This window comes from Pteropus alecto, unplaced genomic scaffold (assembly GCF_000325575.1).
Source record: "Pteropus alecto unplaced genomic scaffold, ASM32557v1 scaffold71, whole genome shotgun sequence".
NCBI lineage: Eukaryota > Metazoa > Chordata > Mammalia > Chiroptera > Pteropodidae > Pteropus > Pteropus alecto.
The window spans coordinates 12,541,734-12,566,975 of NW_006433024.1; the positions used below are offsets into that span (position 1 = coordinate 12,541,734).

Here is a 25,242-nt window from a genome sequence, read left to right on the forward strand (position 1 = left end):
GGAGACTTGCCTGCTGGCCCAGTCCCAGCTGCCCTCATCCATTGTCCAGATGTTGCTCATCTTGCAGGTAAGGCCACAGTAGAGACATGACCTCAAGGCCAAGGGAAGAAAAGAGGGAGATTGCCACTGTGAGATGAGGGGGAAAGGGCACCCTTCTCTCTTCTCCTGTTCTGTCAGGGAGTCACAAGTTAAAGTAACAATAACTCACTGCAGCCTAACTCAAGCCAGACTAGGAACTCTCTGGAAGATTCCCAGGGCAGATGGGCTTCCTAAAGGACTGCAACCAGAAGGGAGACCGTTTCAAGCCACAAAGCCACCAGCCTTTCTCCGCTTATTGGTCTCTACTTTCATCTGGTCTGCTTTGGTTCCGCCTGACGCTGCCTCTCTCAGCCTGGCCTGGTCTCTCTTGGACTTGGTCTCTCTCTCTTTCTCTCTCTCTCTGCAGAATTGCGTTCAGTGCTTTGATTTGCACCTAATCAAACATGGCATCTCATAGCTCGTGTATTTCCACCAAGAGATGACCCCACATGGTTGCCTAGTATCTCTTCATCCTGATTCTAAATCAACAATAGGAAGACGAGCTAACGTTTACTGGTTCCTGCCAGGCATGGACCAAAGACTTGACGTGTGTTGCTTTCTGAATCAAATAATCCAAACGACCACATGATGAGGTGGGCACTGTTGTTCCCATTTTGCAGGCGAGGAAACTGAAACTCAGGAAGCTTATGTGCTTGCCCGAAGTCCCTCAGCAAGAAGTAGTAAGATTCAGAACTAGGTACACTCAAGGGGAGCACCTTGATTGGTCCAGCTTAGTGGGCACTGTTGTTCCCATTTTGCTGGCGAGGAAACTGAAACCCAGGAAGCTTATGTGCTTGTCCCTCAGCAAGAAGTAGTAAGATTCAGAACTATGTACACTCAAGGGGAGCACCTTGATTGGTCCAGCTTAGCCTACATGACTCCCCTCTGTCCAATCGGCTGTGACCAGGAATGGGATCAAGGAGTGTAAACATGGCCTCAGTGATCCCAATCCAGTGGATGCAGGTACACAATTCTCGAGAAACAGGGCTCGTTGGGTAGGGACACTCCCATAAGGAGGCTGCTACACATCCCTCACCTCTGTTCCAAGTTCAGATCCCGCAGTATCAGCTGTGAGCTTGTCGCCAGCTTGTCAGGGAAGACCCTTCCATCCTTGATCAGGCTGGTGGTGACCCCAGGCTGCCCTCTCAGCAACGGGGAGGGGTAGGGGGGGAATGTCAGGCTTGGGCCCTGGTCTCTCCCTCCCCCAGCTGCCGTTCTCTTCCTGTTTTCTAGTTAGACCCTCCGTCTGGGCATTCTCCCGCTTTCCTGAAACCAGAGCAGAGGAAGAGTTGCCTAAGAGGATGAGAGTGGGTGTAATTGGCTGGAATGCCAGGTCAAGTATTTTTATGGCAGGGAAGGAGTGTTGGGGGGAATGTCAGGCTTGGGCCCTGGTCTCTCCCTCCCGCAGCTGCCGTTCTCTTCCTGTTTTCTAGTTAGACCCTCCGTCTGGGCATTCTCCCGCTTTCCTGAAACCAGAGCAGAGGAAGAGTTGCCTAAGAGGATGAGAGTGGGTGTAATTGGCTGGAATGCCAGGTCAAGTATTTTTATGGCAGGGAAGGAGAAAGAAAGCGGGTAGAAAAGTGTGTGCGGAGCTCGTATCTGAGAAACATAAAGTCGAGCTTGGACCCCGAGTAAGGAATCTAGAGAACGAGCTCTTTGGGATTCAGATAGGAAGATCAGGAAAAGAAAGCTGGATTCCTATCCTCATACTTTCATTTATAATATTTTAGAGATGAGAGGTGATTCCTTTTTCGTCGTTTTTGTTGTTGTTTTTGTTTGTTTGTTTTTTGAAGGGGAATTGAGGTGAGGTCTGTCACCTATAGATGGGAGGCCAGACAGGCCTGCCTCTGTGGTAATAAAAAAAACATCTACTGCATTCTGACATTCTGGGCCCTGTGCCCGACAACCTAGGAACCATATGTGAAAGCTGTCATCGCCCCCCTGAAGCCCCTCAGGACATTAGACTCCTTGACTGCTTGCCCAGAAGACTCTTCTTTCTTCTGCCCTATCCCCCACCCCAATTTGCTCTCTATTGGGCAGCTTCAAACCCAGCGATCTTAGGAAAACAGCTCCAGTCTGTACTCCGGCCTCTGGCTCCTCCTACCTCCCAGCCTCACCTGGAACTCAGTGTCCCGCTGCTGGTCCTCCGGCCCCGCTGGCCTCTCTCAGCTTCGGCAGGGTCTTTGTGTTCCTGTTCCCTCTGCTCAGAACACTTGGTCTCCAGTGGCCCACAAGCTCCCTTCAAGTGAAGGCGGGTTTGTATACTTTCTCCTCTCTCTTGTGCGTTCAGCACCCAGCACAGTCTCTGGCTCATAGTAGGTGTTAATTAAACGTTTGTTCAGTGAATGATGGCACCAGCTAGGAAGAGCCTGAGTAGGACTGACCCCAAGTCTCTGGCCTCAATCCTCGTGGTGGTGACCGATTCCAAAACTGGCAGAGGGAAGTACAGTCCAAGAAGCTCCACGGTCAGGACAAGTGTCTGGGATGTCGGTCAGGGAAACAGTCGCTGTTTTCCCATTTCACAGATGAGATGGCGGTTCAGAGAGGTGGCCAACCAGTTCGGGGTCACATACTGATTTGTAAGAGATCTGAATTTGTCACCCATTCCTCAGCTCTTGCTTTTTCTACCTTCCCACTCAGCTCGGTGCTTACAAATTGTAATGGGGGAAAGGCTTAGGGTAGAAGTCAGAAGAAAAAAATACCATGGAGGAAAAAAAATTGGAAAAAAAAAATTCCCTTGGCTCTGAAACCCAATCGGGGCGGTTGGGGCTGAAACTGTTCCACTCTGGAGGCCCGGGGTGGGTCTTGGGGGTGTGAGCAAGGCTCTCCCCTTCCTTCTCCAGCATGTGGATTCCCTTCCCTTTGGGCAGAGGTGCGCGCTTCTTCCTCAAAGAAGCACCTCCTCAGCTTTCCCTCTTTATTTCTGCTGCCAGCTTTTCCGATGCTTTAGCTTGCGCTGAGCAGAATTAGAGCCTGGGGCCATGAAAAACCATCATGACTTCTCCCCATCGCCACCTTCAAGTACCAGGCAGCCTCAGTTGAAGCACTGTGCAGGCCACTCACATTCTCTCTGCATCTCCTCCCTTCCGACCCGACCCCTTCCCAGCCCCAACCTGCACGTCTTCTGCATCACAGCCCCTTCCTCAGCCTCCCCAGTGTTTCCTTAGGCTACCCGCTCTCTCCCACCACCCCAACCACCCCATCTCAGTGTGATGGAGCTGACAAAGAGCCAAGCCCTCCTCAGGAGTCCATCTCACCCAGTGACCCCCATGTGGGATTGGCCCTTCCGGGTTCATTGCCTGACCGTCTTCCCTTTCGACCCCCCAAAACTCCAGTGCACGGTGGAAAGAGTCAACTTTTAAATGTAGGTGGTTTAAGATCTATTCCGTTTTGAGAATTTGACAGGGTAGCCTTGTCTCGGCTCCCCTGCAGCCGCCCAACCCAAAGGCATGGCTTGGAGTCCTTTCCAGTGGTAAATTGAGTCCCCTTGGCGTCTGCTGGTTTTCTAGAAAACTTTGGTTCCTTCCTGGCTCCTTTCCGGTTTTGACTGTTGTGGTCATTGTTTTAGTTGCTGTTTGTTCTGGGCTTGGCTCTAAGGATGCCGGTCATGCTGGGCTTTTGAACCGATGCTTCATTTTGTTGCTGAACAGACATCCCGTTCCAGGACGATTCTCCCTTTCTTCTGCTGTTCTGGACTTTTTCATATTCTGTCCTCCTTTCTTTTCTAGCATGCTCACAAGTGGCAGTAAAATGTGCTCGGAGCCAGAAAGCCTGTGTTCCAGTCCCACGTTTTTGCCACTTACCAGCTGTGTTTTCCTGGGCCAGTTGCTTAAGCTCTCTGGGTTTTAATTTCCTCATCTGTCTAAGGGAGATGACGAGAATGTCACCTTCCTCGGGATGCTGGGAGGCCTCCATGCTTTAACACATGTATAGTGCTCGTATAGTGACTGCATGCTGAGTGTGAAGCAGTCATTGTGACTGTGGTTGGGACCAATCAGACCTCAAACCTGGAGCTGGACAGTCTCACCTGCACTGCATCAGCAGGGCCCACGGGAGAGGCAGCCACCATACACAGTTCTGATCACAGTGACCCACGACAAATGACTCGGGCTTCAGGCCTCAGTTTCCTTTGCTCCAGCCATGAAGATGCTGCCTTCCCGTATTAACTGCCTTGAACATAGTAGGAGGGCCAGCTGGCCATGGTGACCTTGACTGACCTTTGCTTCTCTTGGATGCTTGTTTCCAGAGTGTTCATGAGCCCACTGGCCCAAGCGAGGGTTATTTGCAGCTGGAGGAGCTGGTGAAGCAGGTGGTTTCTCCTTTCCTGGGCGTCAGCGAGGACCGAGGCGTGTCAGGCGCAATGTACACACTGGGTAAGGGGCACAGCTCTTGAGGTGCCAGGAGCCTAAACAATAACGCTACCAGCTACGTTTTACTGAGCCCCGATTATGTACCAAGCCTTTTGCTTCCGACGCAGGTCTTTGCAAACTTGTGCATGTTAATCACACGTTTCCCAGCTGGCCTGTGTCTTGGAAACCTTCTCCCCACTCTGTAACTCCTCCCCGGGGGCTGATACTGTGTCTCTGGGGTGGTGCTTGTCGGATCCACATCTTTGATCAGTGGCTTTGATCTTTTTCTTGTGCCTGCGATGTTAATTTTCCTGTATCTGATACCAGAAACTGCGTAATGCACTTCCCACCCCCCTTCCCCCCCTCGAATGGAAAAAGTCCCGTGGTGGATTTCCTTTTGAAAAGAGCTGGAAATGTGAGGCCAACTTTTTGTGTGTGTGGTCAGATGAGATGCAGCTGCCACGGCTCCCCACTCCGTTTCTGCAGATACTGCCAGGGCCATCACACCAAGGAAAGGGGCTCCTGGATCTGGGGACAAATCCCACTTGGGGGCCTGTTGTTGATGGCTGTGCAGCTTAGCATTAGTGAGTGTCAGGCTCTGTACCAGACACCTGGAGAGTCTAGACATGACTAGGATCTGTCCTAGTTGGGGAAATAGCTCTATAATGAATGAGGCTTATCCTAAAAGATATTCCTCGGTGACCCTCTGAAACGAAAGCCCCGGAAATGCAGGAAGTTTTTACTTGTTGTTCTACCTCCAGCAGCTGGAATGGTGCCTGGCATACGGTAGGCACGCAAACATATCTGTTAGGTGGATGGCAGGCATCTGTACCCTGAGGCCAGGGTGACCAGCACCCATGGAGAGGTGCAGGGATGGAAACAGAGTCCCTGCGTTTAGAATCTTTTGCCCACGGCCCCCTTTGCTCGAATGGAGTTGGAGCTGAACTTCAAAGAAAGAGGGAGAAGAACAGCCTGCAGCGAGAGTCGGCCCCTTCCTGGGCCTCTGTGCTGCAGAAGAGGGCAGGGCCGGCCACAGTCTTCACGGCCCCTTCATGTTTCTCTGGAGACATCAGCTTAACCACAGCCACCACAAATCGGAGGGTGCTGGCCCCAGCCTGCTGCCTGCCAGGTCCTCCCCTCTCCCTCCCTCGCTCACTCACTCATTCCACCCAGGAGCTAGAACGAGCCAGAGTAGAAACAACAGCTGAAGGAAAGCAGTCTCCTGCCCTCCCCGGCTGTGAGCAGGGCGCCATGGTGCCGTGCCCACCCCGGAGCCCACTGGCTCACCTCGCCGAGGCTCACGGGGTGTGGGGCAGGAGGATCCAGGCAGATGTCAGGACGCTAGCAGGTTAGCTGGGTCTCAGCAGGGATGCCCCCATCGCTGGGCTAGAGCCAGGAACAAGGGTAGATGTGAGGACAAACTCTAAGAGGGATACCTTCAGCTTTCCAGCTAACATGAGAAGAATGCATACTTTTGTCAAATGATAAAGCAAAGGCCTGAGGTTTTATTCTTGTACCAAGGACGATCCTTGCCTCTGGGGTGTTGGGGCAGAAAGGAAAGGAAATAATCCTGTTGTGATTATTTTTTTAATTATTATTTCAGCAATATGTACTGAGACCTTGTCCCAGGCATCCTGTGAAGTGCTGCAAGTACATCCCTGGACAGCCCTGACCTGTCCCTGCCCTCTGGCATGCGTGGTTCTCTGAGGAAGCCACAAACGATAGTGAATGACTCATTGGGGTGCAAGTGCTCTGAGTGGGGAAGTATGGGGGCCGCAGGCTCCCACGACAGGGGAACTTCACTTGCACTGGGAAATCAGGGAAGGCTCCCCAGAGGAAGTGATATTCTGTGATGGGACCAGTAAAATGAATGGCAGACTGTCCCAGAAGCAAAGGGAAGGATCTTTGGGAGGGCTTTGGAGTAGGGGGAGTGGTCAACAGGAGGGCGAGGCATTTGAGGAGCTGAACAAATGTCAGAGTTGCAAAGTGGTTGGCGGTGAGGGAAGCTGGACACATACAGCGTCCTGGGCACTGTGCTGGGTGGGCTGAATGCCATGCCGCGGAGTAGGCACCGTTGTTCCCATTTCACAGGTGAGGAAAACGTGGATTGCGGTCACTCGGCTATTGGAGCCAGACTTCCAAAGCCTTACGCTGTTGGCATTTTACCAGCCGTCCCACCTGCTCCACCCTCTCCCCCACCTGACCCCTGTCAACTCCTGGGAGGTGACTGTGATTTTTGCTGAGAGACAGCTGAAGGGGTGGTGGTCCTTCCCTCTTATTCCTTAGCCTGAGAGATATCTGAGGCCAGACATTTCCCTTCAAACCTCTGGATACTAAAAATCTAAAATTGCCCCAATAGCGCCCTTCCTTATCAAGGACACTTCTTTCCAGATTAAGACGGGACTCTCTGGGCCTCGGTCTTCCCGTCAGTAAAATGGAGACAGTAACATTTATGTGGCCCATGGGAGAGGAACGTCGAGATAACTGGCTATAATAAAGACTAAAATAAAGACGACGGAGATGCCGTGGGCGTGAGAAACCCCTGTGCCCACGAGAGGGCTTCAGCGTGGTCCACTGGGGCCTGACCAGGGCCGGGGGTGCTCAGAACAGCTGGAACAAGCATCTCAAAAGCCACCACTTATCAAGTGACCATCACATTCCAGGTGCTGACCAAGCCTTGGCATACATTCATTTTATTCTGGCACAGCCTGCTGGGGATAGGCACTGTGGTGCCTACCAAACCGTCCCCTGAGGGGTCACATGAGGGGCGTAGGTGACCAGAGCCAGAGAAGTGGTTTTTCTAGGAAGCGCCTCACGTGTTTGACCCCAGGATCCATGGGGAGACTCTCTCTCTCCCCCCCTGCCAACCAGGCCTGTGGGCTTGAGGAATAAGCCTCATTCCCTGGATATGCAAGGCTTGCTTCGGAGAGAAAAGATGAGTCTGAGGCCGTGATGGAGTGAGCGTGCGCATGTCCCCTCCAAAGCCATCACTTTTCTAGGGCATTGGGGGTGAGGAGGAAGATAATGAAATCTGAAATAGGCAGATTTGTCGGAGTCCTGGCCCACATCCTACCTTTCTAGTTCCCACAGTTTCCAAGCCACCACCTCAGCTGCTTACAAGGCCCTGCAAGCGAACACTGGGCGTGCTCGCTGTCTCCCACACAGAAGCCCCGGCCTCCCACACGTCTCTCCCTATTGTGTCTCCCCGGGGAGGGCCTTTTGCCTCAAAATACTGTAACTTCTCCTCCTGACAAGTAGGTATTCATGGGCTTTCAGGTGCTGGAGCCTGGACAGAGACACCCACAAAGGGCTCGGTGTGAGGGGCCACAATGCCCTCACTGTGGCGGCCACTCCGTTGGGGCCCGGCCGGTGAGCCTGGGAGATCAAAGTCCTGGCAATTGAGTCCCCCAACAAAGGGCCAGAGGACTGCCTCACCCAGGCTTTCTTCTCTCTGGAGGTTTGAAAAGAGCTGCCATTGCTGGCTGCACTGCAGACGCATGGATGAGTGCCAGAGCTCAGCAGGCCGCCTGGGGAGTGAGGAAGGGACAAAGGCCCCCCTCACCCCACACCGTGTGAAAGGCGGGAGGAGGCCTTGGAGGTAGGCGCCAGCTGAGGGGGCAGGACCCAGCCCCTCTCCCTGCTCAAAAGGCAAAGGAGGGACCAGTTTTTAGGCCCCAGGAGGTACCCACAGCTTAATCAATCTCATAATGGAGGTTTCCTCTCTGAGTGGCAGGGCTCAGCCTTCCCTGGTGTGAAGAAGAGTGGGGAGCTGCCTGTCAGCTCCAGGCCTGGCCCCAGTTTTAAGGCCTCCCAGAGGAGGCTGACCACACTGGGGACGGAGCCGACATGCTCATCTGGGGGTTGTCTGGAGTCCAGTGGAAGCTTAGCGAGGAAACACTGTCTGCCCAGGGGACCTGACACTGCCTGCCCCTGTGGTCTTGGCTCTGCCCACACCCAGTCTTGGGAACCAAAACGTTCTGCCCAGAAAGCAGAAGGAAGAGCTGTAGGCCTCTCCTATGAGATGAGTCATTGCAGGGAAGGCAGAGAACAGCAGTAAGGAGAGAGGCGGGGCCAGCCTTAGAAGAGGCTTAGAAACTGCAAGGGCCCAGCTTCAGCTGTGTGGCCTGGAGTAAGTTACTTAACGTCTCTGAGCTGCAGAGGACTGAGCATGGAGGAGGAAGAAGCTGCCCTGTCTCAGGGTAGGACGTTGGCAGAGCTGCCACCTGCCATGTTATGGGCCCCAGCTAGAGGTGGCCTGGCCCCTATGGAACCATTCCAGGTGAGGCGTGATCCATGCCTCCCCCTCCCCACCCGGGACCCCAAACCACATCCTGGCCCTTGCCATACTGTACAGTCACAGCCTGGTTATTTGTCAGTCACTTTATACTGTGAGCACATTGAGGGCAGGGAGCATGTGGTTCCCGTTGTAATCCAGGCCTTAGCATTGACCTCTTTGAGTGAGTGGCCAGTCTGGGTTCCGTGTGTCAGCCACTCTCAAAGGAGCAGGCCCATCTGAAATAACCCCTCTGCATGACTTCTCCGAATCCCCAGAGTCCTTTCGTCTACACCTCTGCCCTGGCATTTGCCATGTTGAGCTGTTTTAACAGTTCTTTATGTATGGGTCTCCCAGGTGTCAGAAGCAGGGCCTCTGCTGGTGGCCTTGGGCTTGAGTCCTGGTTTCATCACTGTGACTGTAAAGTTACTTAGCATCTCAAGTTCAAGTTTTGTTTTTGTTTTTTTTTTTAAATTATCTGAAGGAAATCATGTAAGTGAAGCATCTCCTTTTTTGATACAGTACCTAACACAAAGTAGATGCTCAGTGAATGATTGCTCCTAAGACACACTCACTGGGCTCCAGTCCTTGTGGCAGGCCCTATATCAGATTTACATTCCTCTTTCTCAGCAGTGAGCACAGCATTTTGCATGTGGTGGCTCAAGAAGTGTTTGTTGAAGGACAGGGCAGCGTCCTCCAGATCGCCTGCCCTCACCCTGGATCCAGCTCTCCACAGCAGCCCAACTGGCCTCTCACCACATTGCTGCCTGTTGGACCCTTCGAGGTCTTTGAACTGCTGGACTAACAATGTGAGAGAGGTGGACGACTTCCAGGCACCCATTCGAGACACCTTTGCTGGCTCAGTCTACTGGGTTGAGGCCCATGGACATCATTCAATGAATTAATTCTCATTTCCTCTGGAGATGCTGCATGTGTCCACCATGCGCATCTGTCTTTCATGGCCTCAATGAACCCTGTGTCCTGGGCTCGGTCTTTGTTCTAGATCTTTCTTCTTCCTGCACCTGCCCATAGTAAATGCTCACTGAACAGTCTAGCCCCATCTCCTGTCAGGCTGGTTGTCGCCTCTGGGCCACAACATGGGTTTGGCAACCACCATTCTCAAGTGCTTGCTTTTAACAGCAGCGTCACAGAAATGAATTGTTTTCAAGGGCACTTTAAAAGGATGATTCTTTAATGGGGTCCTGCTTCTTTGAACTCTTCCGGTGCTTCTGTTTTAAAATTATTGATTTTTCTGATCATAAAGGTAATGCATGGTTATTGTAAAAATGTGGGGACGTTATAGAAATGTATGGCTTGGAGGGTACGAACACCCATGCTTCAGAGAAAACCTCTGCCACGGTTTGGCATAGATTCTCCTGTCTTGGGTGCTTCTTGGCATTTGTCTCCTATTTACTCTTCTTCATCGATTAGGAGTTTCTGACCCTCACCATTTCCTCCTGAATTACAGCCTTTGCTGGTTTTTCTCTTGCAGCCAGGCGCCACTCCAGGGTCCGGCCCAAGGTCACTCTCCTGAGCTATGCCTCCCCGATGACCACCATCAGCCGGCCACTGAACGAGATGGCCCTGACCCCTCTGACAGAGCAAGAAGGGGAAGCCTACCTAGAGAAATGTGGCAGTGTCCGGCGGCACACAGTGGCCAATGCCCACTCAGACATCCAGCTGCTGGCCATGGCCACCATGATGCACTCAGGCCTAGGCGAGGAGCCTGGCGGAGAGGACAAGTGCCTGCTCCTGCCGCCCAGCTTCTCCCCGCCTCACCGGCAGTGCTCCAGTGAGCCCAGCATCACCGATGGCCCTGATGAGCTGGAGGAGGAGGCAGGGGACGGCCAGGAAGACTCGGAGCTGAACTGTGCTTCCCTCAGCTGAGCGTCCAGCTACCGGACTTCTCAGCTCCTGCCCAGCAACCAGGATGGGGATGGCTCCATCCTGTGGGTCACCAGGGGACTTCCTTTGGGCTGTGCTGCCGTACGTCTTTCCGGAGACTGGCCTAGCCTGAGAGCCCTAGGGGAAGTCCTCTTGTAAACCTGCATTTTCATGAGCGTGATCACCTCTTCACAGCCACAAAGGCCCGGTTGCCTAATATTCACTTTCTGACTTTCGGCCTTGCCTGCCTGGCTTGGATCCTCATCTCCGGGCTTTTCCCCGTCAGATATCGGAGTGTCCAGTGCTCCCAGCCGTTTGTCCCAGTGCCCATGGCGTTACTGTAGCAGCAGGTTGTCTGAGCCACGCACAAAGCCAGCATGGGTGTGTTGGCTTTTGGAGTTTCCCTTTAGGTCCGGTGATGCAGAGGCTTATGGGTAAAAAGATACCTCTCCTCCCCTAGTGTGTGTAGAGTGAAAATAGGCTGCAGCCCCTACCAGGCATGACTCTGGGAAAGTGCCTTCCTTATTCTAATTTCAGAACTACTGGGAAACAGCTGCCCCTCTGGCGGGCGAGTGTCCGTCCTCACCTGTATCCGGATCCTACCTACTGCCTTTGACTTTTGGCTTGGGGGGCCACAAGGCTGGAAAAACCCTGTTTTTGATAAAGCCTCAGCATTTCCCCCTCACACTTTCCCAGGCTCAAGGAACTAACTCCCCCAGTAGAGTAACTGGTGCCTGCATCCCTCTCTCATTTCAGAAACTGTTTTCCTAGCGTGGGTTCAATGGCCAGCTGATACCAACTGATTAGTCTGTTCCTGGATTTGACTTGAATTTTTTAAATGGGCATCATTCCTCCCCCCTAAAAAAAATTGATTTGCAAGTATTTGCACGTAGGGTCTTGCACTACTCTTTTCCAATGTGACGACTTCGTACTAAGAAATTAACAAACCTTCCAGGAAAGGAGACTGGAAGTGGTTCTGGGTGAAAGTGATGCGTGGTGGGCAGGGCTCATAGGCTGCCGTGCTCTGGAAGCAGCTGGATTTGAATCCAGGATGGCCTGTGTTTGTGGGTGTCATGGTTTACAGGAAAAACCGCCGTGAGGTAAGGAGGTTCTGCTTGCCTCATGAGCACAGGGCTGTAGCAAATGGAATGTCTCAGTGCTTTTCAGTGGGAGGAAATAGGGGGAAATGTGGGCAGGACCTTTTGGAGAGATTTTTGTTCTCTGTGACTAAAGAAGTGCCTGGGATTTCTAACGCATGAGGTCTCAGAATGCTGTGGGGGCGGTAGGCTTTGGTACTGTGCTGTCTCCAGGTCTGGGCTTTTTATCTACTGCTGTTTTTGTATTTGCCAGTTAGCCACACTCATAACAGCTCCAGATAAAAAAAAGAGAAGCCTCCCTGGACCCTTCTGGCACCCTCTAGGTTTCCTGTTAGTCTCTGGAAACTTTGTTTATAAAATCTCAAGAGACGTGAGCCAGCTTAGCTTCCGAAGTGGCAGAAGGTGCTGGCTGGGAGAGGACAAGGACAGTTTAAGCTGTTAGCAGGGGATGGGACCTGCTAAGCTCATCTAAGTCTTGACAGCATTTCCCGTCCGGGCGACGATCTGAAATATGACCATTCGTGCTTTTGACGGCCTGTAATTCGGAAATTGTGTTTAAACAAGTTGTTTCATGTCCATCCTTCTAAGAGAGTGATGGAAGAGAAATGTCTGGAGACCTGAGAATTTCAAACGAAAAATAATCTCAGTGTATGTGTTGGATGAAGTCCACAAATTGACTAACGTGCATTCACGAACGGAGCAACATGATGATTTATTTACCCGATGGCTTCTGTCCTTCAGTACACTTACTTAGCCCTTGGGACTAGTATTTATTGATCCAGGCAAAATAATTAATCATGCTTGGGTTTTCTTTTTTAGTTTACAACATTAACAATAGAAGCGTTTTAAAATGACTTTTCCACATACTAGATGCCCCTGATGAGGAGAGCAGTCATCAGTTAAATATGTGAGGTCTTAGATGGAGAATGGGGTTTTCAGGCTGAACCAAGGGAACTGAATTTGCTGGTGACTGTTAAGCAGTTTACAACTTCACCTCTGAAGTACACACCTGATATTTCTACAGTGAATATTTTTAGATTGTACACATACGAATTTTGTTGGTGTTTATGGGCATTTTAGCCATCAGAGCTATCGCAAAAATGATAGCTGTTGTGTTTTTAACCACTCTTTCTCCCCTTTATGAGATGAAGATTCATTTTTGTTATCTAAGCTAGGATCTTCCTGTGGCTGAGGTTTAATGACAGGAAGCGATCAGGACTCTAAACTGAGTGATCTCACAAACCAAAAACCTTTCATGTTGTCGGTTTCCAAAACGGATTCAATAAACATCATTTTGTACACGTTACCTGCCCTGTACCCATGCTGTGTGCCTTGATTGAATTTGCAGGTCCGGCAGTCCATTAAATCTTTATACATGTCCTGTCTTCACACTCTCTGTGCCCGCTTTTCCTGCCTCCACTCCAGGGTTAGGCAGCAGCCCACCTCCGCCAATCTCCAGTGGGTTTTCTTTGCCATCCTTGCCTGGTTTGCCAGTCATTTCCAGGAGGAACAACCTGTCTGCGGCACTTGGAAAACACCACACAAAGTGTGCGAAGGCAAAGCCTCTTCTAAAACCAGCTTGGTGATTCCCGGAGTGTTTGAGCTAGAGGGAACGCTTATCGTATTTACTCTTGGACTCTCTCTCATATATTTCCATATGGTTCTGTTTGGCTGAAAGAATTTATGGTATTTTACCTTTGAAGGAGGGCCGGAGCAGCATAAACCTGAGACCTCTGAAGGCATTGTAAGCACATTTAAAGAGGTGTGACCTGAACCGATTGAAGATTCAGTTCAGGCGGTAAAGGAGAGTGTGTACATTTTTGTTGTGTCTTCAGAGACTGTCATTATGGGAAATAGCCATGGAGCGTTTGGCACCACCGTTTCCACTCATCCACCCATCCATCATCTGCACCTCACGTATTTGCAGAGCTGCCATTGTGTATAGGCACTGTCATCGGTGCTGGGGTTACAGTGATGGACAAACAACCAAGGTGCCTGCGCCTTTGGCGCTTACAATCGAACAAGGTGTCGGGGATGCTGACAGTCGGGTCGACACAGGCATTTCAAATACTGAACAATACCAGATGAAATAAAATGGCAAAAGGCAGTGACTTAGAGGGTGACGAGAGGGCGACCTTAGGTATGAGGTGGCCAGAGAAGTTCTCTCCAACACCGACGAGCTGAGACCTGAATGATAAGGAACCAGCCTTATAATCTGCTTTCATTTTCTATCACTGCCTTAACAAATTACCACAGATTAGTAGCTTAAAACACACACATTTATTATGTCACTGGGACATGGGCTGGAAGTCTGATGTGGGTCTCTGGCTCCTGGCTCTTTTCTCTATCTTCAGAACCAGCAGTGGTGGTTTGAATCCCTCTTGTATCATGTCACACCAACCTACATTAGGCCTCCCTCTTCCATTTTTAAGGGCCCTTGTGATTTCATCCGGCTCACCCAGATAATCCAGGATAATCTTTATCAAGATTTCTGTGCCCACTGTGGGCACTGTGTCTGCTGCCCGCTCTTCTGATGTTTCTCTCAGAGAAAGTCCAGCCACATGATGTGCTGGGGACCCAGGGAAGGTGGGACTGTTTCAGGCAGGTGGGTGCTGGTCTCAGTGTCCAGGGCAGACTGGCTAGCCTGGCCCAGAGGCCTTGGAGCCTGAGCTCCACCCACCATGGCCCAGACTCCTGCCGTGACTATGATTCTTGAGTCCTTTGCTCACATCTTTCTCTTGTTTCTCATCTCACATGCCTGTCAGGCTCTCATCATCCCTTGTCTGGACTTCTACAACTTGGTACCACCTGAATTTCTCTGCAGACTTCATCTCTCCCTATGGATGTCCCTAACTGATTTTTCTAAAATGCAATCCCTGCTTAAAATTTCTCCCTGTCTCCCAAAAAAATGTATATACCTAAACTTGATTTCCAAGTCCTTCCCAAGCTGACCACCCCTGCATTTCCAGCCTCCTTTGCTGCTCTCTGTTCATTGTTCCAGAGAGCTGCCTTCCGCCTCCACACCCTCCCTCCCTGCTCCTGCTGCTCACTCTCCCTTCTCCAGGTAGAAGGAGCCACTTCTGCCTCTACACGTTCTCAGGCGCTGTCTCAGGAAGACAAGGCCATGTAAGGTTTCTGTTTACATGCCTAGGGCCTAGCCATACAGGGAAAATTCAAAGTCATGTACATTGAACAAATTAATGGGATGGTAATGATTCTGATCTTCACTTCTTTCCTCCCAGGTATTTACAAAAAGGACCTTCATTTCTTTCCTTCCTCCATAGCCAGGGACCTCCCCCATGCTGCTCTCCAAGCATATTCCAACGGAGGCCGTGTGGCCAGGTCCGAGCCCTTCTTGGAGTCCCTCCCCTTTCTGCTCCAGACAGTGGCTGCCATGTCCCTGCAGAGAGCCAACCCCTTCACAGGGCTGCTGCTTTGCTCCCGAGTCAGCAGCCCCTTTCTTGATCTGTGCCTTTTCTGAGAAATTCCTTTGGGGCCTGGAACATGTGCCCGAGGGAAGGAAAGAGCGTCCCATTGTTTGTAGCAGGGCCATCTCTTTGAAGAAATCCTCCGGCCAAGAAGTAAGAGGGAGTGTCTCCGGCCGTGTGCTCAGGCCCGAACTTCCTTGTCCTCACAGCCCGCTGCTTCTCAAGGCAGATTCAGATTCTGCTGTCCCAGTATGCCAAGCCCTATGGGGGCGATCCTCGCAACAGCCTTGTAAGGCGGGTATCACCCCCATTTGGCAGATGGGGAAACTGAGGCTTGGGCTCTTTAAATGATGGAGCTGGGACTCAACCCCAAGTTCTTTAATCCCAAATCCAGTGGTCAGACCTCTCTGTTCCATGAGGTACCCTGGCTTGAAGAAAATGAGAAAGCAGAACAGAGCAGCCAGGGGCACAGTCTCCTCAGCATTCTAGGAAGTGAGCCAATTTCAGGATTTCCAGAAAACTGGAGGAATGAAACTGCCTCTCTTGCTCTTCTCCAGACGCTTCTAGAAAACCTCACAGGGTAGAGAAGAGGGAGGACTCTTGTGTCCTGGACAGCAGATTTCTTAATGTAGAAAAGATTTTAGTGTTTTTTTTCCCCCTTTTAAAATGAGTATGTTTAAATTTGGCTTTAAAAAGTAATAATTTAATAAGTTCAATAATCATTTAACAAATAATACAATTAATAAACTTATTTTTAGAATCAATATTCAATTTAAGATACAAATTAAAAAACCTTTTTTTGGCTTTTAAGTTCAGCTTAAAATTTTATTATTCTATTTATAAGTCTAGCTGATTTTTAGCAATAATTTTGGAGGAGACTTGAATAATACTTGGACCTAGTTACAAACTTAGCACTTCAAACGCTTTTAAATGCATTTATAAATTTAATATATTCATTTCATTTTTAAGTACTTCAGTTTTTCTGACAGCATGCCAAATCTTCCCAAATCCTAAATTCTTAAAGAAACTAATAAACTTATACCTAAGAGAAACTTTAAATGTTCTTATGTTCTACTTAAACTTAGATGTCACTACTTTTTTTTAAAAAATCACAAATCTGAATTAATTACTCAACTATACATTTTAAAGGAGTTATAAAACTGACACTCTATAGGCCTTATTTAATTAAATATCGTGTCTAAAACATCAGATATGCACAAATTCCTTTCTAACATAAAAACATTGGTGCGATAAGCTTTGTTTCTTTTAGAGACGATAGCTTTGTTTCTTTTTGTTTCTTTGTTTCTTTCTACACTTAAGCTTCAGCTTTCTGGTATGTTGGTTGTTAAGCTGTTGCCTCTCAGCTCCAAGCTTCTGTATTTTGGGATGCTGGGGCTGGCGTTCTACACAGCACATTGCTGCTTCCTTAGTTGGGCCCCTGTTAGCTCTGCCAGTGGTGGGAGGGTAGGGGGCGCTCAAGGGAGCCTGGGAGGCCGACGGAGATAAGCGCTGTGTTTGTCGGCATCACCTGGCAGGGACCGTTGGGTCCTGGAGCAGCAGCTAGCTCCCATTTGCAGTTTTCCACCATTCCAGAACCAGTCTCGACATCTCCACTGGGAGAGAGTAGCACCAGCTGGCCTGGGCCCCGCCTCAGGAGTCTGAAGCTCAGCTCTCAGGCCCCTCCTCCGACCCTTTAAATTTCAATCACCCACTGCTCTTCCTTTTTAACCCCCACTTCTGTGGTGGCAGCTGCTCCTTGTAGAACCACTCCAGGGATTCCTCTGTGTCCCCTCTTCACCATTTGTCCAATACCTGATTAGTAATTCTGGATATTAAATTCTCTCTGTTAAAATGATGGATGTGGCTTTTGTCCCCTGACTAGACTCTAATTGATGAACCAGGGTTGAAAACTGCACACCCGCTAAAGACAATAACCAGGCCAGTTAACTGAGGTTGCTATTACCAGAAATTCCTTCAGATGTGAGACCCAGAGCTGCAGACATTCAGAGTAATTCTTCTCACCCTGACCCATCTAAGGAAACAGAATATTTCAAGTAATGTTGGTGTTTGCTCCTCGGCATCTGTGAGGTTACTGGACACTCAATGCTTGTCAATATCCCCAGAAGACACTGGATGCTATTTGCAATTACCAATGGCTTCATAACCTAAAAAAGTGATCCTGTAGGCAGTTGTCTTGCATAAATATCTAGTTCTTCAGTCTACCTTCAAAAGTATGCCTTTTTCACCAAATCACTCATTAAATTGGTTCTTAATTTCCTTGGTCTTTTGGCCTACATTTAATGATCTTTGAGAAGAACCCTAAGCAATGTAAATATATGGACCCTAATAGGCTCCTGGGTTCTTTCATATTCTCAGGACCACATAACTTTTAAGAAACACCTAAACTTCAGGAGGATATCAGTTAAATATCTCAGGTAGCTTTGTCCAGGGTCCAACTTATGAGGTCACTGCATTCTCTGTAGACTGAACCGGGATCCAGTCAACAGGAACTTTTGCTGCCCACTCTAAGGGCTCAAAAAATGGAAATAGCATAAGGCTCCGCTTCTGGCCATAGGAGAATGGCTTGTCTCAGATTAATCTTCCTGCCAAAATAATTATAAAAGGTGGACGAAATATAAAAAGCAACTGTCTGAAGGAATTGGAGAGTGCAGTGCAGGTGGGATCTGAGTGGCTGTGGTCCCTAAGAGAAGGAAAATGTTCTAGGCAAGCTTCACATTCATCCTGGTTTTTCCTGAGGGCATTTTTCCAAATCACTGGTGTGGGTGGAAGGTGGGAAGAATGGTGATAGTAGAGAGCAGCAGTCTTCCTGGGATGAGAACAGAGTTTAAGGCTGCCAGAAGAGCTGGAAATTGAAGGGAGAGTGATAGAGAGGAGAAATGATGAATGAGAAAGCTACTCTTCAAGATGTCGGCTGAGTCCTAAGGTGAGCATGCAGTGAGGACTCCAGGAAACCCAGCAGAAGACAGCAGCTGGAAGCTAAAGAGCCAAATAGGTTTTAGCTGATGCGTAATGGTGTAGAGACAAAGATTCAAGTCCCACTGAGGTAGGGGAGCTTTGGCAAACACACTGGTCTTTGGATTGAGACCCCAGAAGGGCCACATTCTAGGAGTAAAGGGTGTGCCCAGTAGCAAGATGGTAGACTAAAACACAACTATATCAGTAATTACATTAAAGGTAAATGGACTAAACTTTCTAGTGAAAAGACAAAAATGGTCAAATTAGGTTTAACAATAATGATATGCTGTTTATTAGAGACACTTTAAATATTGAGACCTATAAAAATTGAAATAAAAAGATGGAAAAAGATATACTATATAAATGCTAGCTAAAGAAATTTGCCGCTGCTAATTTAGAGTCATGCAAATTTCATAATGATAAGGGGTTGATCCAAAAGAAAGATATAAATTATAATACACAAATTGTCATTTATTGGTCATTAGTTATATGCCGAACACCACGCTAAGTATTTCACATTCATTGTTTTGTGTAATCTAAGCAATTTTATGAAGGAAATTTTATCATCCCCATGAGATGAGGAAATCGAAGCTCTGAGAGATGGAGCAATTCACCTACGGTCACACAACTAGGAAATGACAGACAAAATGCAAACCTAGTTCTGTCTGACCTCTTGCCAAAGAGGTTTTAATCACTGCTCTGCTTTTTAAGCATCATACTGACAATGGGGAGCTTGCTGAATCAGCTGGAGAGGACCCCGAGGGTACAGGAGAAGATGGTCTGTGGGGACCCCAGAAAGTCTGGACTGGAAACTCTTCAGGAACTAAGATTGCCTGTCTGACTCCCTGTGTTATGCACGTGTGCAGGCGCGCGCGCGCGCACACACACACGCGCGCACACACACACACACACACACACACACACTGCTGTGTAAATGTTCTGCTCTCCCATATATATGACCCCCAAAGGCACAGAGACCTTCCAGTTCATGGATTTCTGCAGCCTGACTTCTTGGAATTTCTCAGTCCAAGTGAGAGAGAGAGAGAGAGAGAGAGAGAGCGAGCATGGGAGAGAGAGAGAGAAGTGGGAGGAAGAGAGGGAGGGAGGGAGGAAAGGAAGGAGGGAGAGAGAGGCCACATCATTAGGGTGGGCGGGGGAACCTGAAGGAAACCATGAAATGAAACATTTCCTAAGGGAAACAGTTTGGGGCTGCCCTTGAGCTATGGAGAGTTTGGGGTTGGAGGGGACACTTTCAGGCAGAATTGCTGTCACCTGTCACTCCTCTTAGTACCTAGGCCAGTGTAACTGAAAAAAACCTAGAGGGAAAATATGCTCAAGTTTGAGGCATAATGTGCTGTGGTGCTGGACAGCCAGGATGAGGTAGGGACCCTCTGTGTCTTCCAAGGTTCTGGGACCCCCAAGGATAATTCTGTAGAGAGTAACTATGATAACTGTTAATAATTATTCACAGCTTATTATGTCCAAGTGCCAGTGTAATCTTTGCTCTCTCTATATTGTGTCATTTGAACTTCATAACAAACCAGCAGAGTAAACACCATTATTATTAACATTTTACACGGAAAGAAACTGAGGCACGAAGAACATAATTAACTTGTCCAGAGCCACAGAGCTAATGAGTGGCAGCACCAGAGTGTGAACCAGGTACTCCCGCTCTAGAGACCTTGCTTTTAACCACTGTGGTAAACTCTTCTTCCATTCTTTGGGAAATGTAATCTAAATTACCAAGCAGAATTGCAATCAATGAGAAAAGCAAGAGCTTGCTGGGCGGCCCGTCGGAGCCCCTGCTTTCCCATAGGGAAGCTGTAGTGCTTGAGAGAAATGCCCTCTGTGAGGCTCCCCACCAGTGTGCAAGGATCGCTATGAGGCTCCCCCGCACACCTGCTACCAGAGAGCCAGGGAACACCAGGTAGAGGTGAACTCCACAGAGAACCAGGGGTCACTATTTATAATTTAATCTCTTTCTCTTCTGTCACCCTGCTGCCACTGCAGTCAGCCAGACCCTTTTCCATGCCAAGTGAGACTAGCTAGGTGAGCTTTAAAAAGCAACTTAACTTCTCTTTTCTTCTTCTGCAAAATGCAGTTAATTATGCTTACCTTACAGGATTAGAGAAGCACACACACACACACATATAAAACTTACATACACCCACGTATGCATATATGTAGGTTAGTTTAGGTTGTCCCTGGGTAGTAAAATCATGAGTGTTCATTGCAGCATTATGTGTAATAGCCAGAAGTTGAAACCAGCACAGCCATCGACTGATAAACGCATAGATGAAACGAGGTATGTCCACACAGGGAGGTCCTATTTGGCAATAAAAAAGGAGCAGACTGTGGACATGTGACATGCTACATCATGGACAGATTTCAAAAACGTTATACCGAATGAAAGAAGCCAGGAGATCACGGATTGTATAATTCTATACATATGAAATGTCCAAAAAGGCAACAAATTTATAGAGACAGAAGGTCGTTTAGTGGTTGCCTGGGACTGGAGGTGGGAATGGGGATTAACCCTAAATAGGCTTCGGGGGTCTTATTGTAGGGATGGAAGTGTTCTAAAATGAATTTATGATGGTGACTGCACCACTTGATAAAGTTACGAAAAGTCTAGACTGTAAACCTAAAATTGCATTTTCTTACTGTGGTAAAAAATACATAACGAAATTTGCCGTTTTAATCATTTTTAGGTGTATAGTTTAGTGGTGTTAAGTATATTTACATTTTGCAGCCATCACCACCATCCATCTCCAGGACTTTTTCGTCACCCCAAAGTGAATCTGTACGCATTAAACATCTCCCATCTCTCTCTCACTCCATCCCTGAAAATCATCATCTCCATTCTATATCTATGAATTTGACTATTCTCATGTAAGTGGAATCATACAATTTGACTGGCTAATTTTGCTTAGAATGATGTCTTCAAGGTTCAGAGGAACCTTATAGTGTAGCATGTATCAAAGTTTCCTCTTTTTTAGACTGAATAATATTCCATTGAAGGTATATACTACCTTTTGTTTATCCATTCATCCATTGGTGGGCACTTGTGTTTTTACCTTTTGGTTATCGTGAATAATACTGCTGTGAATATTGGTGTACAATACCTTAAAATTGGTGGATTTTATGATATGTAAAATGTATTTCAAACTTATTTTAAAATAAAACAGACTATTTTTTTTCAAAATTTAAAGAGCCAATAAATGATAGATGCTGTTATTATCGATAACTTAAAGAATGGTGAATTTTATCAATGAAATGAGTTTGTAAAATTTAAGTTAATTTAATAAAAATACATGTTTATGACTTTTAATAAAGAAAAAAATACAGAAAAGTACAAAGAACAAAAGAATTTGTAATCTTACTTAGAACCACTGAAAGATCCTGTACAAAAATTACTAAATTTTAATCTTACTTGAAATTAGTGGAAGGAACTAAAATACAATGAGTAAGTTGTCGAATTTAAGATGTTTATTCACAACAGAGATATTCACTCCTAAACTATCCTTCTTAAGGCAAATGAAGTTATGAAAAAATATTGAGGTTGGTTTTTCTATTTAAATTCACATTTCTTTTTTTTCTCCCCTTTTCCCCCTTATTAATACAGTATTTATTTGTCTTCCCTCTGTCAAACCCTGAGCCAACTACTTTCTACAGGCTGCCTGGGGAGGTATAGGAAAAGGAACATACGAGGTAGATGAGACACTGGAGAAAGAACTATGGGAGGTGGAGACACCTCCTTTACATAGCGAAGAGGATGATAAAGGCCACCATCAGGCAAAAGAGCCCCATGGCCTTTGAGAGGGCAAAGCCCAGAATGGCGTAGGAGAAGAGCTGTGGTTTCAGAGAAGGGTTCCCGACATAACCAATGATAAGGCTTCCAAACACAATCTCAATTCCAGCCCCAGAGCCAGCCACCTCTACTGCAGCAGCTGCAGCCGCAAGGAACTTGGCTGCTGTGTCAACGTCCCTTGAAATGGCGCTGCTTTGGAAGCTGCAGCTAGAAATAAGTGAAGTTAGGGAACGTGAGGCTGCCAAGCTGCTGAGGCTCTCATCTGTCAGTGTCTCAGGTTGTTTCAGTACCACTGTAGTCAGTGATCTGTTCAGCAGTTGACTAAGGAGAGGGTGGAGACAAACTTGGTGCAGGCATACATTTTCAAGGGATGAGATGCTGTGGGAAGGGAGCTGTTCCTGGAGGTAAAGAAGACAGAGAGGGGTGGGATTAAATTCATGTTTCTTGATGGTCAAAGTTTAATTTCCCTAGGTAGACAATCATTTTATCAGAATCAGAGGAGATTTCTGATGTTTAAATAAATTAAGTGCCTGAAATTTTAGATTAAAGACAAAAGAACAAAGTTGAAATTCTTAGCAAACCTTGAGATAAACCTCAAAGAGAAATTATTAGAGAATGATTGGTTCGTAAGTCAAATAACTACAAAGATGACAGATTACTTATTTAAAAAGCAGGAGGAAGTCCACTGTAGTCAAGGCCAGCCCTCACAATCAATCAGCCTGAGGGTCAGTCCCTCCCATTTATGTGCACATAGCAACCAAGGCTCAACTACAACAAGAGGGCACACACAACCTACACAAGGGACACACACCTGGAACATCCTGCTCAGGTGATCAGGGAGACTGCACTACTGGGCCCCATAAGACACCTACTACATAGCCACTCTACTGAGACCGGGAGACGTAGCAGCTCTACCTAATTTATAGAAACAAACTCAGGGAGACAGCCACAATGGGGAGACACAGAAACGTGTCCCAAACAAAAGAACAGACCAAAGTTTCAGAAGAAGAAGCAAACAAAATGGAGACAAGGAATCTACCAAATGCTGAGCTCAAACACTGATTATGAGGATGCTCATTGGTCTCAGTGAGAACTTCAACAAAGAGATAGGAAACATAAAAGTGGAGATAGAAAACATAGGAACCAGTCAGAAATGAATACAATGACAAATGAAGAAAACATTAGAGGGAATAAACGGTAGATTAGATAAAGGAGAGAACAAAATCAGAGATTTGGAAGATAAGGTAGCAAAACAACAACAACAACAATCAGAACAGCAAAAAAAAAAAAAAAATGGATAGTTTAAGGGACCTCTTGGACAACATCAAGCTTACCAATACTCACATTATAGGAGTACCAGAAGGAGAAGAGAGAGGCCAAGGAATTGAAAAACTATTTGAAGAAATGATGATGGAAAACTTTCCTAACCTGGTGAAGGAAATAGACATACAAGCCCAGGAAGCTCAGAGAGTCCTAAACAAGATGAACCCAAAGAGGCCCACACCAAGACACATCATAATTAAAATGCCAAAGTTTGAAGACAAAGAGAGAATCTTAAAAGTAGCAAGAAAAAGCCATTAGTTACCTACGAGAGAGTTTCCATAAGACTGTCAGCTGATTTCTCAACAGAAACTTTTCAGGCCATAAGAGATTGGCATGAAATTTTGAAAGCAATGAAAAGTAAAGACCTACAACCAAGATTACTCTACCCAGCAAAGCTACCATTTAGAATCAAAGGACAGAAAAAGAGCTTCCCAGACAAGAAAAAGCTCAAGGAGTTTATCACCATTAAACCAGTGTTACAAGAAATGTTAAAAGGACTTATTTAAGAAAAAGAAAAAATATGAATAAAAGGGCAATAACTACATATCTAGCAACAATATAGTTGAAATGTAAATTGATTAAATGTTCCAATTAAAAGACACAGGGTGATTGAATGGATAAGAAAACAAAACCCTTGCATATGCTGTCTACAAGAGACTCATTTCAGATCTAAAGACACACACACAGACGGTAAAAGGATGGAAAAGGATATTTCATGAAAATGGAAATGAAGAAAAAAGAGAGCTGGGGTAGCAATACTTCTACCAGACAAAATGGACTTTAAAAAAGGGTTATAACAAGAGATGAAGAAGAACCCAGTAATCCCATTTCTGTGTATTTATCCAAAGAAACCCAAAATACTACTTTGAAGGGACATGTGAATCCATATGTTCATTGCAGCATTATTTACAACAGTTAAGATATGGAGGCAACCTGGGTGTCCATCAGTGGATGGGATAAAGAAGAGGTGGTACATACATACAATGGAATATTGTGCAGCCATAAAAAAGAATGACATCTTGCCATCTGCAACAACATGGATGGACCTAGAGGGTATTGTGCTGAGTGGAATAAACCACATAGAGAAAGACAAATACGTGATTTCATTTATATGTAGAATCTAGAGAACAGGATAAATAAACAAACAAACCAGAAACAAGCTCATAAATACAAAAGGCATTTTGATTGTTGCCTGATTGGAGAAGGGGATGGGTGAAGGGCGGGAAGGGATTAAGAGGTAAAAATTGGTAGTTACGAAATATTCATGGGGATGTAGAGCATAGCATGGGGAATATAGTCAGTAGTATCATAATAACTATGTATGGTGTCAAATGGGTACTGGAGTTATTGGGGCGATCACTTATACAAATGTCTATTCACTGTGATGTACACCTGAAACTAATATAATATTGTGTATCTATTATAATTTAAAAAATAAAAATATAAAAATTTTTAAAAAGCAGGAGGAAGTGATTGTAGCTAGTGTTTAAAATAACTTCGAAGAGGTTATACATGAATTCTGAGTATCAGTCAGTTTTCTCCTCCCTCTGAATTGATTGGTTCTTAGTTTTGAATATATCTGCTCCAGCCCAAATTTTCTCACTCAGAGGTGTAGAGTCCACACATTCCATGTTCTTCATCCACTGTAAAAAAAGAATTACTGAAAACTTGGTAATAAGGCAAAAAGTTGAGCTGCATGTTCTTTCAAAGCCATGCTGGGGAATCAATTAACGAGTTCACACAAGGATTATTGCATTTTCTAGGAGAATTTATTTGTGTTTGACTTTGCTATTTGTTATTTGATTATCACCCAAATGCTGTGAAGTTACTTGTTAATTTGTACTTTTTTATCTGGTAGGAAAGATACACCCAAAGGTTGTGATTTTATTAGCCTGTAGGATATTAACCAGTTTCTTCTGTAACCTAGCAATCTTATTCTAACATTTTTTGTTTTGTTTTGAAAATACTTTTCTTGGTGGATTATATAAACTCTTTTTTCTTCAAATGCTCTTGGAATCAGCTT

General features: G+C 46.8%; 1 protein-coding gene and 1 pseudogene across 1 annotated transcript in view; one reads left to right on the forward strand and one right to left on the reverse strand.

Annotated features, from left to right (window-relative positions):
- Nucleotides 1–12,987, forward strand: part of PRR5L (proline rich 5 like) — a 68,594-nt gene extending 55,607 nt beyond the window's left edge. Inside the window, exons 7-8 of the mRNA XM_006908037.3 lie at nucleotides 4,325–4,451; nucleotides 10,193–12,987. Of these exons, the coding sequence (XP_006908099.1) occupies nucleotides 4,325–4,451; nucleotides 10,193–10,587 (522 nt within the window). The 3' untranslated portion in view covers nucleotides 10,588–12,987. The remainder of the gene's footprint in view (nucleotides 1–4,324; nucleotides 4,452–10,192) is intronic.
- Nucleotides 12,988–21,844: 8,857 nt separating this feature from the next.
- Nucleotides 21,845–22,284, reverse strand: LOC102894056 (annotated as a pseudogene).
- Nucleotides 22,285–25,242: the final 2,958 nt, after the last annotated feature.